Source organism: Rhyacophila brunnea, unplaced genomic scaffold (genome assembly GCF_057557595.1).
Source record: "Rhyacophila brunnea isolate RB1 unplaced genomic scaffold, BYU_Rbru_1.0 scaffold_6, whole genome shotgun sequence".
Lineage (NCBI taxonomy): Eukaryota > Metazoa > Arthropoda > Insecta > Trichoptera > Rhyacophilidae > Rhyacophila > Rhyacophila brunnea.
Window position 1 is genome coordinate 29,453,815 of NW_028233276.1, and position 21,999 is coordinate 29,475,813.

At 31.7% G+C, this 21,999-nt stretch overlaps 1 protein-coding gene across 2 annotated transcripts in view; it reads left to right on the forward strand.

The window, feature by feature from the left end:
• LOC147065505 (trehalose transporter 1-like protein) overlaps positions 1–16,676 on the forward strand; it is a 40,363-nt gene extending 23,687 nt beyond the window's left edge. For both annotated transcript variants that reach the window (XM_085956313.1, XM_085956314.1), the window contains exons 2-7: positions 3,323–3,458; positions 5,801–6,029; positions 7,644–7,800; positions 11,724–12,125; positions 12,984–13,279; positions 14,823–16,676. In XM_085956313.1, coding sequence (XP_085812439.1) covers positions 3,323–3,458; positions 5,801–6,029; positions 7,644–7,800; positions 11,724–12,125; positions 12,984–13,279; positions 14,823–15,222 — 1,620 coding nt within the window. In that variant the 3' untranslated portion in view covers positions 15,223–16,676. The remainder of the gene's footprint in view (positions 1–3,322; positions 3,459–5,800; positions 6,030–7,643; positions 7,801–11,723; positions 12,126–12,983; positions 13,280–14,822) is intronic.
• The last annotated feature ends 5,323 nt before the right edge of the window (positions 16,677–21,999 follow it).

Below are 21,999 nucleotides of genomic sequence, written 5' to 3' on the forward strand. Positions count from 1 at the left end.
CTTTTCCAAGTTTTTTTATTGCCCAATTTCTTTTAAAGCCTGAACCTATCAGATTTACCACTTTTACGAGTGCTACATATCGTTTCGAGCTGCCTATAAATAAAAATCGGGTCCGTCTTGGTTGTAGTCCAATCGGGATCTGGGACAGAGATTTTTATTTAGGACGATCCTACTTATATAATTATTTCTGTATGGCATAGGTGGCACGCGTGCCATACGTTCACTGCCGCTGTACTAGGTACACGATGAAAGCCGAATAACTACAACTAAAATATTTCTCATTACCAATTCGTAACTTACAAATTAACTACAAGTTAAGTACAAAGTCACATTATTACTTTTATTTAGTAATAACTTGTGGGTATACATACTTCCTTATTTTGTTAACGGTGTAATTCGCGTAGGAAAAATCAGAATTAAACAGTAGTCACAAAATTTGTTCGTTGTGTGAACATGGCCCACGATATAATTATATAATTCCAAGCTAAAAATAAACTGATTTAACAACATTTATCCTGTTCAGAGCCGGCCCTCAGGTACGGTGAATCGGGCAACCACTTGGAGTTCTGAGATTATAGAGGCGTTAAATTATGAAATAATGCAGTCAGTTAAACAGTGTATTAGTGTGGTTGTAGCTGCAATTTATTTATGAGGAAATTCACACATTTTCCACTATATTATTTTCCAGTAACTGTTGATTAATTACCGATCAAAAACTCATAATTAATAAGATTTATGTAACTATTACAATTTATTATATACTGCTAAGTATACTCATTCTTAATTTAATTAATCAATATACCTATTGTAATAACGAAAAATATTCTTAGAACAATATTTAAAAATAAGTCACCTAATTAAGTAAATAATGAATTTTAAACTGTTAAACTATTATTAATTTAAATCGCACATTTATTTTGATCAATGAATAGTGATATTTAACTGTCTTAAACTATGTATATACAATGAATTTTACGTCGGGGTTACCAATTTGTAATTGTTTGTTTTTTATGGTTATGTGGAGTCAGAATTAATTAACTGATACACATAACTATTTTTGATGGATGTTTATTGATTGAATTCTGTGACGGGACTGAATTACAATGTTAAATCAGCGAGTCTTTTCTGCACTGTGCTGTATTATCGACTGCGAGTTTTAGTAGCTATACATTTTTTATAGTAGTATTTATACATTTTTTTTTGTATTGTCGAAGACTCTTAGTAGAAACAACCACAAACAAGACATCTAGATATAAACACAAACGTTCAAAAAATATTATTTAATATTATGAAACCATTGAAAGGAATTCAGCGCTCGATATGGACCGGTACGCACTCGCAATCGCTCCGTCTTGTGGATAAATAAACATTGCTCTCCGGTTCGTGAATTATTAAAAAGTAATAAAATTAATTAATTTCAGTATATATATTTTTTTAAATTTATCACGAGATGTAAACCTAAATGTATGTCCATGGAACAGACACCACCATGTTCTAATATTGCATGCGACAGGTTTAAAGACTACTAGGTATTCCATTTAACCGTCTGAGCTTGGCAGGTATATAACAAAAAACCAATACACGCATTTTTATATAATACATAAAAAATAACTACCTACATACATATGTTAATATCTTCGGAAAATATACGAGTGCTCCGGTTCGTAAAATTTTCCATTTCGAGCGCTGAGGGGATTTTTTTTATTTAATGAAACATGTACATCACCAAAATGCATAAAACTGTAATCTGGTGGTCCAAAATTTTTGTGTATTACCCAATTATAAAAGGATGTATACATAATCAATGGAAGGAGTTAGGGTGGAGGTCCAAAAATCATTGGCCCGTTGTGTTAACGATTCCAGGGCCGGCCCTGGTCTTATTCAGGACCCATCCGATTGTAGCAATAGTAGTGAACTATATAAGTGCTTATCGGTCGCCATGTTGCAAACATTATGATTGTTATTTAATAGTTTGTGCATACATATATCATTGTCACTACTTGACCCATTTCAACTGTCTTACTCGATGGTACATATTTAAAATCTTGTGTTATCACAAACACATATTTATACGTCAAAGCTGCTATCAAAAATCAACCTCTAACGATTTCAAACCATGCAAATAAACATCTTGAATTGCGTCGTATACCTACATACAATATTAGTAGTTTTTCGGATACGGTAAAAAGAAAAATTACTGAGATCTTGAAGGATATTTACAATAGGTACCAAAAGATGAAAATGAAAATGATGCCATTACTATCTATATGCATAATACTCAAATTTTCGAAAATGAGTCTTCATACCCATGCATCGTATCAGCTGGACAAATGCATATGTTACAAACGTCGAGGTGATAAAAAAATAATTAACCCTTAATTGCATGACGCAGCAACAAACTATTCTTAATATTTTTTTGTGAGAATGAAATTTTAAAATAACTATTATTTTTATTTTTATTCAACGAATAATTCACAATATAAGAATGTAACATTCTAAATAATGAACATACATAATTTGAAAAACACTTATGAGAAAAAATGATACTCGTATTAATATAAAAAAAACAATAAGTAAGAAATAAATAAATAAATAAGAAAAAATCTTTTTGAAAAAAGTAATGGTAAAAGGTCTATATGCGTGGGCGCGATACCCGAGAGATGCAGGTTCGATTCCTGCAGGGTGTCTTACTTTTTTCATTTTTTTTCTATTGGTTATACCTACTCATAATGTATTTTCTCAGACGTGTTTTCAAAATTATGTACGTTCAATAAAATTTTATTTAGAAACTTGCAGCTCTGCAGTGGACAAAATGTGCTGATAAAATATATGTAGTTTTTATTCACAGTTGCCACTGCTCATTTATGATAATTAAAAATATTACATGTGATCGATCAGAAAAGTAATATATACATTAAAGTGTTGCAATAATGCTATCAAGGGTCAAACACTGTTCACTAGCTAGAACACTAGAAAGTTTTTTTAAAAGTTTGTAACACAACGAGACATCACGAGAAGTATCAAAGTTTGCTTCATATCAATCAAAACCAAACGAATAAAGATGGCCAAAATCATCACCGACGTCTGATGACGGATATGGAATAAAAAGAAGAAGACAAAATAGCAATAATTCATTAACAATATGGTCTGTAATAAAAATACTGGTTTACTCATAATCCAAATATTCCACGCCCTGAATTCATACGCCAGAAAGTCATCATTTATTAGTTACTGTCCGCTACTTGTGATCATGACAATGGTATTGTAAACAAAAAATATTTATACAATGTGTAAGTATTCAATGTCGTTCTATCAATTCCAGGTCTTGGCTGGGTCAGCACAGAATATGCTCCTTCTCGATCTTGGTATGGCAATCAGCTTTTCGACGTTGGTGATACCAGCTCTACTTGGTGCAAAAGAAGGACTGTCCTTTACAGTTTTAGAAGCGTCCTGGTTTGGTAGGTATAATATATATATTTATGATTCACCATTAACATCCGCGTTTTTGGATAGGCTGATTATCTAAAAACGCCGAAGAAATCTTCTCTACTATAAATAGTACCCACAGCATAGCTTGACACATCCAAAATATTTGTTTCTTTCCGTCTACGGATTTTGCGACATAGCGTAAAACTTTATGTCGCACCATCGGTACTCTGCGGATAGGCGAAGTCTAAAAACATATTCATATGAAGATAAAGCTGAAAAAAGACTTGTGGACTAACGTTTAAAATACAGTAATACCCCGACTTACGTGAACTTGGAGTTACGCTTTTATCCAATACGTTAGACCCAGTTCCACCAGAAAAGCACATGACAATTGCAAGATTGAAGGAAGGCCTCAGCTTAATTGAACAATGCTTACAAATTTTAGGAAACATACTAACGAAAAACGCGTTATATCTACAAAGCAAGGAATAAAAAATATTAGCTTCCTACGAAGAAATTCTGCGTCAAAAAAAGAAGGCATTGTGTCGTTAGAGTCATTAATTTGTTTAATATTTTGTAGATATTTTTATGTACAACTATTTGTGCAATAAATTAAACAAAATTTGTATGTATTTATAATATGCAAAGGGTTGTGCCCCGACATACGCGAATTCGACTTTAGCGATTTTCGTCGAACCCATCTATCGCGTAACTTCAGGGTATTAACTGTATCTGCAATTTCGATTTTTTTTATACCGCAATCATTTAATCATAATTTTAGATTCACTCACACAGTCCATAAATTATTAAATGTACAGTAGTATTGACAAAATAAACCCTGAAACATGCATTTTGTTTTGAATGGATGTTCTTGTTGGATTATTTACCACACACGTTGACCATTTCGAATACGAAATATTATATTTTATTTGTGGCGGGACTAAACTAAATTATATTATAGATTTAGCTTATTGAAAGAACTGACCTCGTCATTTATTGTAGGTACATAAGGTAATCAGCGAAAATATACTATTATTATTTAGAATGTTTAAATAAACCATCGTCAGATCGCATATTATGTCATAGGTACATACGAAACGTCAATTTATTGCCGGTAATAGACAATGATGGGAGCTATAACTGTAGCCATTTATGTGTATATGCGCCAAGTTACAAAATATTTTTTTTTGTAGTTACCTATATATAAGTCAACCATATTAACATTCCATAAATGCTATCAATAGCGGTGATAAGGCTCCTTCTGCTTCTAGTATATACCAAGCTCCGTGGCTACTGATTTATGCATAGGCATTCAATAAGTTTATTATTATCCAGTATCATAATATTTTGTTCACTAATTTTAAAATTGCAGTTTTATTTATATAACATGTAGCCCCACGCAAACGTAGTTAGTAGAGCGCTCGTCTTTGTAGCGGGTTCGAATCCGGTGTCTGGTAAAATTTTATTTTTTCTCCAATGTGTTTGATCCAGACCAAGATCCTGATAAATCCTAATAGAGAGCACGATGGGAAAATTTTACGAACCGGGGAGCTCAATAATTTTCCGGCAGTATTAACAGGGTTATCAATTTTATTTATAGTTTATAAAAATAAATGCGTTAGATGTTTTTAATATATATGACCTATCTAACTCACATGGTCAAAATATTTTTTCCACGAGACAGAGCGATAATTTTGGTGATTTCATGAACCGAAACAGCGCTCCGGTCTAATAGCTAACGACTATTTCTCATAAATAGAATGTTCACATATTACCGATATTGAATGGGCGCTGCGTTTAAGTAACATTTTTAATGCATATTATTATGATACAGACGTATTGAAAATAACATACTATTCTTTAACACGTGTTTTATATTTATCTCATATTTCTCCATATTAGAAAATCGTACTTTCATACAACCACACCCATAAGGTACCGCACTTAACATTATTTTTGTATTCTCTAATTAAAATACATGTAGGTACACTGTTGCGTCATGCTCCATTATTGCAATGATTCTTAATCTTTTCCATTCGCGACCCAGAATATGGCGTATTTGGCGGCTCTCGTGGTGCAGTGCGTAAGGGGCTTGCCTTCCATCTGAGAGTTCTGGGTTCGATTCCCGGTCAGGACACAATATTTATGTGTTTTACTCAAAGCCTGGGTGTTTGTGATTGTTCAAAATTACTAACAATCACCTTGTGCGAAAAAACAAGGACATGGTTATTAATAATCCTAAAAAAAAATGTCGTATTTAGTCTATTTTACTTCATTTGGATATCTACTTTCATATATTATTCTTCTTCATTCACTATAACATTTCCTACATGCGATTAACGATTTTAATTAATAGTTTTCTTTTTTTAAGGCAGTATCAACTTCATACTACAACCTATTGGAAGCGTTTTGTCCGGATTATTGCTGGAGCCACTCGGACGAAAGAGAGCATTGCTTGTGGTCAACATCCCTCACATAATCGCTTGGCTGATGCTTTATTTTGGTCAAAATGTCGCCACACTCTTCTGCGCTAATGCTCTCCTCGGGTTAGGAACTGGTTTCATGGAAGCCCCAATATTGACATACATCGGGGAAATCAGGTAAGCAGTGGAAGTCAACTAATCTTGTAGTTGTCATTAATACAATAATTCTTTTTCAGAGAAAGCACCCTCATAACTATTTTAGGAGATTTTGTTTGGGTACCGAAATGAAACACAGTAACTGGAACTACTGGAAGGAAGATCAAGAGGAAGTGGGGATAGATTCTATCGCTACGTGGCGTGCGATCGCTTCTGGGTTGTCGAATGCTCAGTGTGGTGTAATGCGAAAATCATTAGTTATCTTCTTCTTTCGTGTCCGTGCGAGTGATCTGCCTAAATTCTTCAAGACCATGCCTTGACCACCTGGATGGCCGCGTCATTTGCTTTAAACATATCATCAATGGTGCAGCTGGTTGATACATCGCATGTTCCGCAGTTTCCTGGGCGAAACATTTACAGTTTGAAGGATCATCGGAGAATCCTCACTTCTTCATATTGTCCTCGGTCCTGGTTACTCCGGTTCGTATTTGATTTATTGTCCACCAAACTGTGTAGTCCCGCGTGCTTCCAGGTGGCATCTTGAAGTTGGTTTGCGTAGTCGTATCTCTCGTTACATCTCTCTATTCTTTCCACAGCAAGCGCCTCTAAAATCCCCTTGGACGACTTAATGTAGCTCTTTCTAGATATTAGGCGTAATTGCGCTAGCGTATGTCCATATAAGTACTGAGTGTATTTCATCAGAAATTTGTACTGTGCGATATACATCGACGTCTACTTCTCTAAAATATATCCGTTGGTGCGATTTCAGTCAGAATGTGCACTTTTACCACAAAGTCGGTTTCAAGCACCACGCTAGTATGCGGCAGGCATAATTCAAGGCTATATCCATCATTCTCACATGATGTGAACGGCTCCATATTGGACATGCATATTCACCAGCTGAAAAAGACATTGACAAAGTAGTCATTCTTAGGACATGGGGTCTGGCACCCTAACCACTTCCAACAAACTTTTAAAATTATTATCATCCAACTTGACACACTATAATTCAATAAATACACTATGCTAGTACCTATGTACACATTATAATATTATTCTATTATCTTAGAAATGAGACGCCTATATTATATTTAGTAAAATTGTAAAGTAGACACGACTGCGAAGACCAACCTTATCGCAACACATAATGTCCGATATTAAAATAAACAGACTTATTTTAATATTCCGTTTATTTTTCTTCTTGTTCATTACCTCGAGACTAAGGATCGTGTCCATTATGATATTCATGCGTCATCTTTTAGATCTACGTAGCCTTTCCATCTGTCAAGAGCATCTGCTCCTTTTAAGAAGCCTTCGCTATTCCTTTGCTTCGTTTCCCTCCAAAGCCACTAAAACTCCCTGTTGTCAAAAAAATGCGAAATGTGTCGTAATATTGTCGATAGCTGTTCATGATTAGTTGCCAGTTGCCATGACTGCTTGTTCATTTTACAAAATCTTTCACAAGATATAATATGTGAATTCAATCGCTAGAGACTAATAATTTGTAGCGGGGTTTGATTTATGACTTAATGATGGTCAGGCCACAAAATCGATAAAAATACATTTTCCGGAATGTCTTCAAATATTAGCAATATTTTTTAAAATTAATGAATGTTATTATTTGTTCTATTTCAGTCATCCGTCAGTAAGAGGGACATTGACAGCCTATTCTCAGCTCTTCTCGAACACAGGAATATTTGCAGCGTATTTCTTTGGTCTTATCATGGATTGGAGGACAGCGGCTGCAAGTTGCTTGGCAGTGCCCTTAGCAACTTTTGTTGCGGTATTGTTTGTAAGTAATTTTCCAATACAATACACATTATTATACTAAACATTTGCGAGGAATAAACGATCAGGCAGTTAACGTTATCGTTGTTACGTAAAAACAATAATTATGAGAATTTTTATAATCACGTTTTAAAACGAATTATCTACAGTAGTGGCAGCCAAAGAGTGATAGCAACTTGGTAATTTATTGTCAATAAAGGGGTCAAAAAAACATACTTACCTATCAAATACCAGATTCCTACTTCGAATATCATTTACTACACAAACATAGACCCCTCCAAACCAACCCGCCCCGCACCACACTCGGTCTTAATCGAGCGTATCACGAGACCCTACGTTTTTTGTGAAGCATCAGCAATTTTTTTACGCCTGTGAATGTCTCAGGAGCAGATGCCCAAGACTGAGATCGCCACGCTCTCAAGTGAGCTTTGACTGACTTTACTGAAAGACGTAATTTAATAAAAAAAAGTGGCATGGGAGAGAAAGGCACGGAGACATAACAGAAATAAATGAATTTAATGATATAATATAAGATACAAAAAACACAGCTAAAACAATAAGGACTGACAAAATTTAAAACAAAATATCATTTACTACCTACTTAATAATATGTATTTTACTATATTTCTGTGTAAACAATGTACTTACTTATGAAAATACGTTATATAGGAAGGGTGGTTGCCGTCCGGGAGTCAACCCAAAATTGCCGCCCCCCACAAATATAAAAATATGTTTATGGAAATTTACCTAGGTACTTACAACAAATAAAAATAGTTCAAATCATTATTTTATTCTCATCAAAATATTTATATATAAAGACAAGCGGCGCCAAATTGGCGACAGATGTCTAGAATCATTTGGTCAACAGCGGCGTTACATTGGCACCGATTGCATCCAATTCCCAGTAAAAGGTTCTTGTGGAACTACGGAAAAAGCGAATTACAACGAATTGTTAATGTTTTATTCTTCTCGCGGTAATCAGTGGATTATCTCAGATAAGTGGTAGTACTTATTGTGTAACTACAAAATGAAGTAAGAATTAATTACGCTGTCATTAAAATTACACAGTTAACAAGTCTGTTATGTTATGATTACAAAGCTTTCCGGAATTGATTCTAAAAATGACATATACCTATTATGTATTGTCAAAGAAAAACGATTCATATTACTTTGATTTTATAAATAATAACATAGCGCTACATTCTAAGCGTAGTGATTCACTTAGCTAGTACATACTTGATCACGTGTGGGTATAAAGTAATAATAGCACACTATGTAATTTCATACAAATTGTAATGAAAATTATTTGCGAAGTAGTATATTTTGGTACTTACCTGTTTATAATAATTTATGTTAAACTTGTTTTTATTCATAAAATAACATTTTCGTTACCAAGTTTTCATTACAATCTTTATTTATAGGTAAGTAGGTATTCAGTTTTTATGACATTTAGGTATACATTTTATTCCGAGACTAATTATGAGTAGCTAGGCAGGCACGTAGGTATACTAACTTATTTTAATGATTTATGCAACATTGTTATTTTATGGATATTTTAAAAATAGAGTCGTCTTAGCTTATTCGGTTTAGGTACTTCCATTTATGTATACATACCTATTATAATTTTTGTACCTAGTTACTCTTTATACTTATAATACATACTGTATTTATTTCTTGGTTCTTTATCTTGTTTTAATAAAGTTTCTTTGTTTTTTGAAATGTCATGTTGTGAACTTCTTAAATTTATAATTTAAAAAGTTCACTATAATATGTAAAAAATAAGGAAATTTGAATTTGATTTTTTTTTCAATGAAAAAATAATGTATCATTATGCATATACTTACATCAGGGATGGCGAACTTATGGCACGCGAGATGATTTTACATAGCACGCTGATGTTTCATTTTGAAGAGAAAAGAAATAACTATTTTATATATATTTAAAAATAATGACGACATAGCCATGTATATTTTCTTCAGTTTTACATATCGTCACTGTTCTGGCAGAAGACACTAATTCGAAAAAATGACATATTGAGTTAGTTATACCAAAATGTTCCTTATTTCAAACTTTACCGTCTGGAAACCTTCTTAATAAATAAACAGTCTTTATTTTAAAGTCATCCTTTTTACGATTACTTAATAAACTCACATGGTAGACCATTTCAAACATTTTAATAACTTGAAAGTCAAATTACTAAAAACTAGTATTCTCCAGTTAGTGTGTTCTGCCAGAACAGAGACTATATTATGTTTACCAATCGATGCGCAAACGGAAATGACAAAATTCACTGTAAAAAAAATTGCAGGCAAATCCTTTTAAATATACAATTGCATAATGTCGGTCCTTAGGATCGAGGAATTAAAAATAAAACTATGCAATCAACAAACCTTATGAAATTAATTATTGACAGTCATTTAATATAATAACTGCTTGTTATTTTGCCTCAAACAATCTCTGGAAATGGAAAACCGTTCAGATATGGAGAATATAATATAAAAGCAGAGTGGTTAAATGCTTCCACGATCTCTTTGACTAATTTGAAAACAAGGAAAAAGAACAAAGAACAAAACATGTGCCTTCGGCTAGAAATACGGTGAAAGATAGAATATCAAAAACTTGTAATTGTATTTTTTAAACTTTTTAATAGCATTCTTAAGAACCATTTTTTTTAGAAAACTTTAAAAAAACTTTTTTCTCGCCATGAAAAACTGCTTGGCACGTCACAGTCGAAAAATATTATTTGGGAAATTTTAGCACGCGCACGTAAAAAGGTTCGCCAACCCTGACTTACATGTATTAATGTACTTATGAAGTATTACTTTGTAAAATCTTCCAGGTTTTTGACGAAAGTGGCACTATTTCTTCTTTTTTAACCATATTCGCCCCTTAGTTGATGCATATGAATACCACACGGTGCCTCCACGAATATCTGTCGCTCTTCAGTCTTCTTTCATCTTCCCAGGTCATGCCAGCATCCCGTAGCTCCGACTTATACATTTGTGGATGGTATTTAGTGGTCTTCCAGGATGCCGTAATCCAAAGAGAAGGCAAGCTGGATTAGGTATCCGCAACATGTGGTCAAACCAAGTTCAACGTCCGCGCTTTTACCTCATCGTTACTCCTAAAGATATACCACCGCAAACCTAGTGTCAGTAGTATCTGCCGCAAACGTATATTCTCGAAGCTCGGTATACGGTTGCTCTCTAAGCCTTCGTAGGGTACTATGTGTCGTTACCATAAAGAAGCACCGTCAGAATGCAAGCGAGTGAGTCCCAGACATTCCGTATCAAGTTGAATGTTGCTCCAGCTAATTATTTCAATGTCCATGGTATTTACAGAATTAAAAGACCTACAATAATCTATGAAGCAAAAAATCTTTGACAGTCTGATTCTGTCAAAATTCAAAACTAATTATCAGAAGTCACAAAACTACAGTGGGTAGGTAGGCAATGTTAAGCAATGACCAACAAGAGGACATCCAACATTCTATTGTCTCACCCAACATGTGTCAATCTGACAGGGGTTACCCGAGATTTCACTAAATGTTGCAAGTGTTCCTCCAACTAAAAAATGTTGGAGGAATAATAGAGGTTAGAGGAAAAGATCAAATTATGTGCCAAATAAGACATAAGTGAACAGCATAGAGTAAGGTTGGAGCCGCATAGGAAGACATACACAGCGAGAGAGTAACGAGAAACAAGGATCAATGTAGAGCTGTTGTGGTGAAGCTGAATTACGCCCCAGAATGTAACGTTGTCGACGAGAAGAGAAAAACACGTTTTGGCAAAAATTTGAAATATTCTTCTTGTAGTCGATTGAAAAATAGATATTTCTTTAATTTTAATATTATAATTAGAATAATGGATATAAATAATACTATATTTATTTATGATATCTAATATTTTATTAATATTTTTTTTACAGATACCTGAAACGCCAATCTGGCTCCTGTCGAAAGGTCGAAAAGAAGACGCTTTGAAAGCTTTGTGTTGGGTGAGAGGATGGACGGAACCGTCCAATGTTCAAGAAGAATTCGACGAATTGGTAATTTACCAACAAAAAAGCGTGAAATGTCACCATTGTGACGAGCTACAGTCAAATGGGCAAGATATTAATATCACGAATTGTACCCATCGGAAAAGAGGAATTGCAAACGCAATCAAAAAACATTTTGATGATATATTTAGAAAGGAAATTATGCGTCCTCTATCGATTGTTATTCTGATGTTCTTATTCCAACAAACTACCGGATTATGGGGAATAAGACCAAACATGGTTAACGTTTTCAATTCTTTTGGGATGGCAATCGATGGACATGTTGCAGCTGTAAGTAGCATATTATTATATATTTTATTTCTTGTATTATATGTATTTGGGTCCATTTATTCATTATGAAAAGGGTGTTGATTATGTATCAATTTTACCCGTAATATTTTTCAAGTGTTTTATTATGAATAAACACCTCAGATAATATATAGGTACCTACTAGAAAAAATCATTTTGAAAATAATACGAACCTCGACGGGACTTGAGCCTGTAACCACTGGATTTGCGACAATGTACTTTACCAATTATTAAGCTATGGGCATTCTACTTAATTACGACGATGTTTAACTAGTACTTACTAAGTACTAAATACTTATCAATTTACGTTAATGTGGTCTATCGGTTGTTGTGTTTTAAATCAAGGCATCAATTAAATGCCTAATACTAAGCGATGCCTGGATCACTCAAAATTTCCGTTACAACGTACTTGCACTTGCTAATAATTTTATAACAATTATATTTATTTTATATACTTATATTAAATATACATAATTTGAAAACACTCTAGATATACCTATACCTACTAGAAAAACCTTTAGCCTTGCGTGTCGTAGATTGTAATGTGTCGGGAGGAGAGGGACCAACCCGTTAACCCGAGAACCAACTTATCCGGGTCACGATCCTCAGTCATGAGGTCCTGATGAAGATGAATAAGAATTAATTTTCCATTCGCCTAAATATTTAGGATTTATTTTTCGGTCTTGGGGGGAGGGGGGGGGGTGAAAACTGCCCCTTGTATGCGCGCCTGTATTGTGTCATTTACCAAAATAAATTATTGAATACTAAAATTATCGGTAGGCATTTGGAAATAGATGGCTCATATAAGGGATGATTATAATTATAATACAATTGTTGCAGGTGGCATCTGGTGCATTAGGAATTCTTGGAGCATTTCTCGCAATGAGCTTAGTGAAACAATTAGGGAAAAGGTTTTTAACGATATCGAGTCTCTTCCTTTGTGCAATCTGCACGATATTCCTGGGTATATTTGCGTATATTAATATCCCATATGCAAGCTCCTACGATGGGATAACAACACCCTCAGGATCCATGTCTTGGTTACCAATGTTACTCTTTGGATCGCTGAACTTGTTTGCCGCCATTGGGATTAACAGTATGGCGTGGCTAATGATTTCAGAGATATTTCCACTAAGGTAAAATATTATACATATTATTCTAATGTTATTAATACACGCCAATAAGATAATTATTTTTAGAATACAATTTTCCAGATTGACCAAAGAAATACTTTTAGTGTTGTTATTAGGTAAGTATATTAATAATTGAAAGCGACTGAAAATCTATCATTTTTGGTCCATAAATTAAAGTTTAATTTATAATAATAAATACCTGAAGTAGGTACCGGGCAAGGTCGCTTCGTTAATACTTACAACAAAATAATAATTGTATTACATTTTCAATGTCAAAATAACTGTAGGTACCTATACAATAATAATATGACAGCAGTAAAAGTCAAATAAAAGAACAACAAATTAAAAGTGAATCCAAAATATGCAAAATTTATCTAAATCTGTTGTAAAAATTCAAATTTGGAAGGAACAAACAAACGAAGACACAATTATATATATTTATCACTAGCTTGGTTGATCGATTTACATTTTTCTCACTTTTCAAAATCAAAATGACCTTTTTATCTAGGACTGCAATATATCAGAATGAAGTATTTTTAACGGCAGTAAATCGACCCGTGAGAATAACATGGTCCCCATCTAGCACTGAAATTGTTTTGAGATAATTAACTCCAAAGATTCAAACCGTTATACTATATCCTAAAATCATTATAATGTATTTTTTATTATTTAAATATGATAAATGTATAATTTATGTATAATTTAGAATCAATTAATGTTTCAAATATGAAATCCATGAATTTGATAAAATCACACGGAACCTTGTTACTCTACATTGAAAACGATATTGTGTCTAACATCACACTTTGCTAAAGTTGCTAAAGATTTTTATATTATTTTATCTAGAGAATTGAGTAGAAAATATTATGACACGACGTCATAATTATTAACTCTAAGCAATCTCTATCTCCGTATTTAAACGCTAGATGGCATTGGTATGTAGAAATAAATTAATGAATACTGTATTAAATTTGGAACCTTTTCCACCAAGAAAGTAGATTTGTTGGATTTGCACAAAATTGGTGAATAGAACCTTGTTATTCTCAGGGGTCTAAATGTCAAACAAAAGAACAATAAATTAAAATATGCAAACTTTCAACAAACATACTTTGTATTTTATATACCTACCTGTATATTAATTATTACCAGATTCGATTCATTTTGTTTTCACGTGATAAGTTTTCTTCAAAACATTGATATGCCTATTGTAATAGTATGCACGATGATGTTATGATAAATTACCAGTTGTGTAAACATTGTAATTTTTATTTATAAATTAACATTTATTTGATTATAATTAAATGATCATTATCTATATCGATTTCTAATTAATATTATATTACAAAAGTTTCACAATATTATGCGCTACCACGACAACAGGCATCATAACATAATACATTTTCTTTTGGAGACACTTGTATATTGCCATCTATTGCCACATATTTTAGCCAAGTAAGTAAATTACGTTTTTCAAAATTTCGTCACCAGATGTTATTTTTATTAGTAGTACTACATACACATTGAATTAATTTGTTTTTGTTTATAGAGGACGTGGAATGGCCTGCGGTATAGGGGCAGCATTTTCTTATATTATTGGCACAGTTGTAGCGAAGACATACTACGATTTGGAAGTAACGGTTCGGATCTACGGAGCCATGTGGTTATATTCCTGCTGCAGTGTGATCGGAGTCATCACATTGTACTTTCTAATGCCGGAAACAGAAGGAAAATCTTTAGAGAAAATTGAGAGCTACTTCGCCGGTGAACGAATACCTATCTTTGCCAATGACAGAATATCAAAGAGGATATTCAAAAAATGGAAAGGTTATAAAAATAGCCCACATCAGAATTTGTCTGGACGTGATAATAAATCAATTGATGTGGCTACTATTGATGGAGAAATCGGTGTTTATAAAGGGCCAATCAAATCAGACAGTGGATTGTGAAAAACGTTAAACTAATCCCAACAGTTAATACTTGTATTACAATATTTTATATTGTATCGTCAATATAATAACGTAAAGAATATGGTGCAGAATGGCTTCATCATTATTTTGAAGATATAAATCAGTTATTCCTAACCGCGGTTTCATGAAACGTATCCTGATGCTAAACTTGAAACAAATTTGTAGGTAATATAGAAAAAATTTTTTAAAGTGACCTATTTTTAAACAATGCAGTATTTAAGGTTTGAATTACAAATTGAGGAATCTAAATTTTAGTAATAAACGTCACTGTCTGATATTGTTCAGCGACGTTCTAGAAAATGTCTCAACGGTTCTGCTAAATTAAGAAGGTTGGGAATCACTGCTTTAGGTATTGCATTGTTAATAAAATTGTAAAATTATCTACATACCGTATTAATTAATGATATTATTATTAATGACAATGGTAGATATTAATTAACCTACTATACTAGTTAGGGGACTTAATAGAAGCGAGATGAGGTCATCGAAGGAGGTTATCGAAAAGAAAGTCACACTTGAATAGTCATGTTTACAGGATATGGTGGAAATTTGTTTAATCTAAACCAGTAGTTCCCAACCGGAGTTTCACGGAATTTCGCGAGAATTCGTAAAAGCAGGTGAAAAATGTTTAACGTGAAGTTTTTCAAAATGTTGGATGTTGGCAAGCAGGTCAGTGACTGCACGGTAGATAACGAAACTTGTGAAAAAAGATTCTATGAAGATAACAGATGTTTTGCCTGCGGCCCTAACTAATGCAAAACTAATTATAAGCACTAAAACATGTCCAAAATTCTGTTAATGTGTAAATTTATGTTTATTCATGAAAAATGGTTAATGGAATGGTCTAATGGAAAAATACACATTCATAAAATATACATTTTATGAATGTGTATGACTCGGTTCATGTATGCAGATTCTTAATGAAAAATCCTCGGAGTTTACGAATATTTTATATTTATTTTATATTTATTTAAAGAATGATATACAAAACCACATCTGATTAGAAAGATTAATGATAAGGTTAAAGGCAGGTATGTCCAACATCAAGTAACCTGTGTTTTATTATTCAGTATCAAAACTAGCAGAGATCTACTACACTATCATATTGTCATTCCCCATATTGAACAAATGTATTATATTTAACTGAATATACTGAGGCATTATCAACTAAGCTTCACTTGTCTCTCATCACCACAAATAAATACTTAATTTCAAAATTTCGATTTTTTTTTCGAAAATCAATTTTTTAGGGCACTCATTGCACTCATCGTCAAAGTATTCTCTCACAGTACAAAGAACATACCGCGTGACGGTGACGGAAAAGTGAAGTGTTAATTTAAAGCACCGGATTCACATCTTCCCTTTCTCTCACTTTTGCAGCAGGCCTACAATATCAGGTTAGATTTTATTACATATTTGTCGATGTGTACATGAAAATTAAAAAAAATAAACCATTTAAAATATTGAAATAATAAAAGTGGGTACTTACCTCTAGCCATCTAATGAGTTTATATACAATTTGAGACTAAAAACGGTTAGGGTCTGTTCAACACTGTCGGTCTGTGTAACACTGTCTAAATTTTAGTTGAATATAACATTTGAGATACTGATCATGTGAACAACATAACTCATTCTTCCCACCAACTGGTATCAGGGCGCCTTGGAATAATATTTATACACTAAGCGCCGTGAAACGAAAATGTTGAAAACCACTGTTTTAAGGTTTAACAAGTTGTGCCATAAAATTATGAAATAGTATCCATGAAATATTTAATTTATCAGTTGTGCAACTGTGTTAAGCTGATTTTGTTTAATGTGAAGAAAAAAATATAGGGCACTATAATTTTCTTTTTTATTTTTGTTCGTTAAGAAATAAAATGCACGTTAGACTGAATGACAATTCTCACGCATACTAAAGGCGAATCCTCTACCTACCAGAGGCACCTAGCGGAAAAATACGAAGCTTGCAATTTGAGACATTTTTTTGATAATTTACAATAATTTAAGCTATATTAATTAATAAATATGTATCTGAAAACATTAAAAAGAAAAATATTTGTCATTTGAAGTCAAAGATAAACTACTTACAATAAATTAAAAAAATAAAATGTGAATTTGTTAAATGATCTCAACTTATTATTAGATATTATTTTATGGTTATATTTATTACTCAAATTTAGTTTATCAAGTTTTCTATGTTGTAACGAAGAGATTTCTGACTAATTCATAGTTTCATTATTTTTTATTTTATTTTAAAAACATCGATTTTCATATACATGCGTAGGTATAACTTAAATCATTTTTTTTATATCAAGTCGAGCTCTGAGGTGAGAAAAAAATGTTTCAAATTGAAAATTTCGTATTTTTCCGCTTGGTGTACCTGGTAGGTAGAGAATTCGCTTTAATCACGTAACAAAATTAATACAAATAATAACAAGTTGTTTGGTATACATACCTACAACCTAAATCAATATTTTGAAAATAAATACAGTTCAATTTTATTCTTAAATGAAATAGGGTGGAATGCGGTGAAAATGCAGATAGTTTTATATAAATGAGCGTCCCGCTAAACTGCATTAAAACTAACGAAAAGTAAACGTCGATTTTTAACGAAAATGTGCTTGAAAAACCATTTGATAGCATTTTGTCTGAAAATCTTGAAAATCCATCTGAAATAATAGTAACTACCCAGTAAAATATAATAAACTTCACGATTGACATAACTTGGCTCAAGACTATTATATCCATTCAAATTAAGTAACTAAAAATATTAAATTTATGAATTTGTAATGTCATGTAGTTTTATTTATGCACAATTGCATCTATCACGAATATTAAATTTAAAAGACACTTGTTTTTAAAAAGTTGTTTCCCGCGATGTTGATATTTTTGGCTGTAATGGTACGAATATGACACTAGTATAGAAAAATACTTTCATTATTATTGATGTGTGGAATTCTTATTATGTTAATGCCAATAAGTACTTAATATTTTTATAAGCAGATTATTTGACTTTAGAAAATTTATATAATAATATAATATTATTATACTATAACTCAGTTGCTAAAATTGTGCTATCCTTTTAAAGAGGTAAGCATTTTTATTTAATGATATTAGTGCCTAATATCGAAAATAAAACTATTTTCTTGACACCCATATTAATTGTATTATTTATTGATGAATAAAATAGTTATAAGTATTTATTTTTAGTTGTACAAAATAATATGATATTGTAATAGCCTTGTTACAATACAAATATTTTCATAGCAATTTCATTATTACTGACAATGACTATTGCGTAATGACTATTTACCATAATTTAAATATCGAATGAAAGTGGTTGTTGTTGACCCACGAAAATTAATTAAAATGTAAATTTTTGATCCGATAATTAATAATTTTATATCAGACCGAAAGTTCTAAGATTTGTGGTGCCTACAGTGTAAGTTTATTTACCAACAAAGCCTTGTTTGTCTACCTCTTACATATTATTAATATTTTTTGAATAAAAAGCACTGAGAGGTAAAAGAATAGCGGTAAAACATTAATATATGAAATATTTTATTTATATTGAATGTGTGATTTATGAAAAAAATAAATACGTAATTCAAATAAAGTGGTTTTAATTAATGGCATTACTATCTTTTTGCATACATACCATGAATACTCACCGATGACTAGGTTAAAAAGCACGCAATGGGTTGGCGATTGCCGGGTTGCCGGACAGGGGAAAAACTGCAGTATTTAGATTTTAGTGACTGATATAGCAAAATAATTCTACAGTGGCACCTATGGAGAGTATTAGGTACTTACACATATCGTATTTTAATCCATTGGCGTAAATCTTTGTTACCCAGAATTATTCCGTATGTCGGTACTAGCTTTTCATATAAACTAATATTATTATGCACTGAGACCTGAATCTTGATCAAAAGTAGTAAATCGCACCATAAAATAATAGTTCTGGGATGGTGAATTACCTTATAATGTATACTTATTTTTCTTAATTTATCTGTAACGCATGAGAAAAAACATGTGAGTTCGACAGAGCGAGATAAGGAGAAGCCGTATTAAATGGGGTAAGATAAAAGAAAAGATACACGTATACGCAGATTCTGAATTTGGAAAATAAAGTGACACGAAAATAAAGGAATCGTAAAAGAAAACAAATGTAAAGATTCTCTCATAATAGTTTGACAGACACCTACAGTGGAGTACTATGCTTATCGAGTATATAGAAAGTATTAAACGACATCACAATTTATATATGACATATTAACGGATAGGTAAGGCAGTAATAAAGTCTAAATGTAATAATTGTAATCAAAATGTTTTCAATGCAGAACTAAGAATGTTGACAGGTGGTACTGCCATCTGGTAATTGTGTGGTAATTAGTTTCATATCGGTTATCTCCATAATCCGCCATGTTGAGATAATCGCAAAAAAATATCAAGCACATTTAGGACTAGGTACAAATAGAGTATTGTATTTTTGTAAAGGTATTAGTAAATAATTAGAAAAGCCAAAGGAGAAAAAAATAAATTAATATATTTATAATATATAGTAAAGTCGGTGAAAAATAGCGGCTGATGAACCAACTTAGCAATCAACATTGGGTCTATTCTATACTTATCGACCGCTAAAGTGATAAAGTGATAGCTATTATCAAACTTAGTGTAGGTTCGTGTCAAAGTATTAGCACTTGGTGTAACAATTACAATAAGTTGGTTCTAATTGTTATAAGTCATATATTTTATTTCGATAAGCATAGAATAGACCCGCTGGGTATTGTTTTACTAATGTAGCTGGACGTTATAGTCTACCTACTTGGAGAATCAGAATTTAGAAAAATATTATAAAAATAAATATTAAAGTAACCTACTTTGAAACCAATAGCCTCATGACAAGTGACACGTTTGCCCAAGACTTAATAAAATTAAAAATTATACTGGATACTGGTAATTTCATAACATTTGGTGAGCGATGCCTACGTTGAATTCATTATTAATTGCAAATAATATATATTATTTCGTAATAGAAATACGTTTTACTAAAAGCAAGTGCTGCCAGATGATTTTTTCAAAATTCATACTCGGTGAAGTGTTTTTTTAACTCATAAATATTAGTAGAAAATATAATGTTGTCATTCAAATGGAATGTACCTATATTATTTTTTATGATGATTGAAAAAATAGCGTTTCAAACATGTATGTCCTTAATATAATATCATATAAAAGTAATTGTAGGTATAATAGCACTTTTCGAACAGTAAAAATACTAGTTAATTCGATGTTTTTTATCTGAAATATTAGTAGACGTAATACCTCGGTAGATATGGCAACACTGCATGTGTTTACTTTCTCTTGAATACTTTTTTTTGCAAATACTTATGGTATAAGTATATCTATCCATCTCCACCAGATCAGTCACAATGTTAACACCAATGAGAGTGGTCGTGATTATGAATATTACATTAAACTGACTACGCGTACTTATGTCTTATGTCTTATCGGTTGGACATTTCTATTGACGTTTTAGTATAGATAATGATTACCTTTGAAGCACCTTTTATTACGTCCTGACTATATTGTGTTTAGCTTAGCAACACAACTACTGTGCATTAGAACTATGACAGAGTTAGTAATCGATTTTAAACTGTGTAAAATAAAAATTATTTGATAGTAATTTTAAAGTGTTTTTGATATTGGATTTAAAAAAATGGTGAAAACATTGGATGGAGGGAAAACTTCACTATCTGCTAAATCGATTTTTTCTCAGGTAGGTATTTCTATTTACTTAGTATTTGACAAATAGGTTAATACATTGTTCAAATCCACGGCGCCACAGGCTACGATTAATATTGGGGTAATGTTATTGATTTTAGATCCCGGATTTTTCCCCGAATTTTGTTTTTAAATTTAAAAATAAGTTTTTTATTAATTAACAACTCACATAAAATTATTTAATCAAAATAATACAACATTTTAGATAAATTGACTTTAGAGAAAGTTACGATTACTCGATGTTACTTGTACTTCAATATTGGGAACATACCTAGACAAGATTTGATATAAATAAAAAGATTTCAAGCTATACAAATTTATATTTTTATAAAAATCTATGTTTTTTTTAAATAAATATAAAAAATATTAAAACTATGAATTAGTCAACAATCTCTTAGACACAACATAGAAAACTTAATAAAATAACTTTTAATAATATGATGTCATCCTTTAACAAATGCACATTTTATAACATTTTTTTTACAATTATAAGTAATTTATCTATTTTTTAATAAAAAATAATGAAACAGAAATCTCTTCGTTACAACATAGAAAACTTGATAAACTAAATTTGAATAATAAATATAACCATAAAATAATATGTAATAATAAGTTGGGATCATTTAACAAATTCACATTTTATTTTTAAATTTATTGTAAGTACTTAGTTTATCTTTGACTTCAAATAAAAAATATATTTCTTTTTAATGTTTTCAGATACATATTTATTAATTAATACAGTTTAAATTGTAAATTATCAAAAAAATGTCTCAAATTGCAAGCTTCGTATTTGTCAGAATTTTCTATTAAAAAACTATTGCCTAAAAATCATAAAAACGTCCATGAAGTCATTCATACTGGTATACATTTTATCTATCTAATCTTAAACAAAACTTTATGTTATCTATAAAGTGAAAAATAAGAAATCAGCTGTTTCAATGATTGAATATATATTTTCTTCATAATATGTTT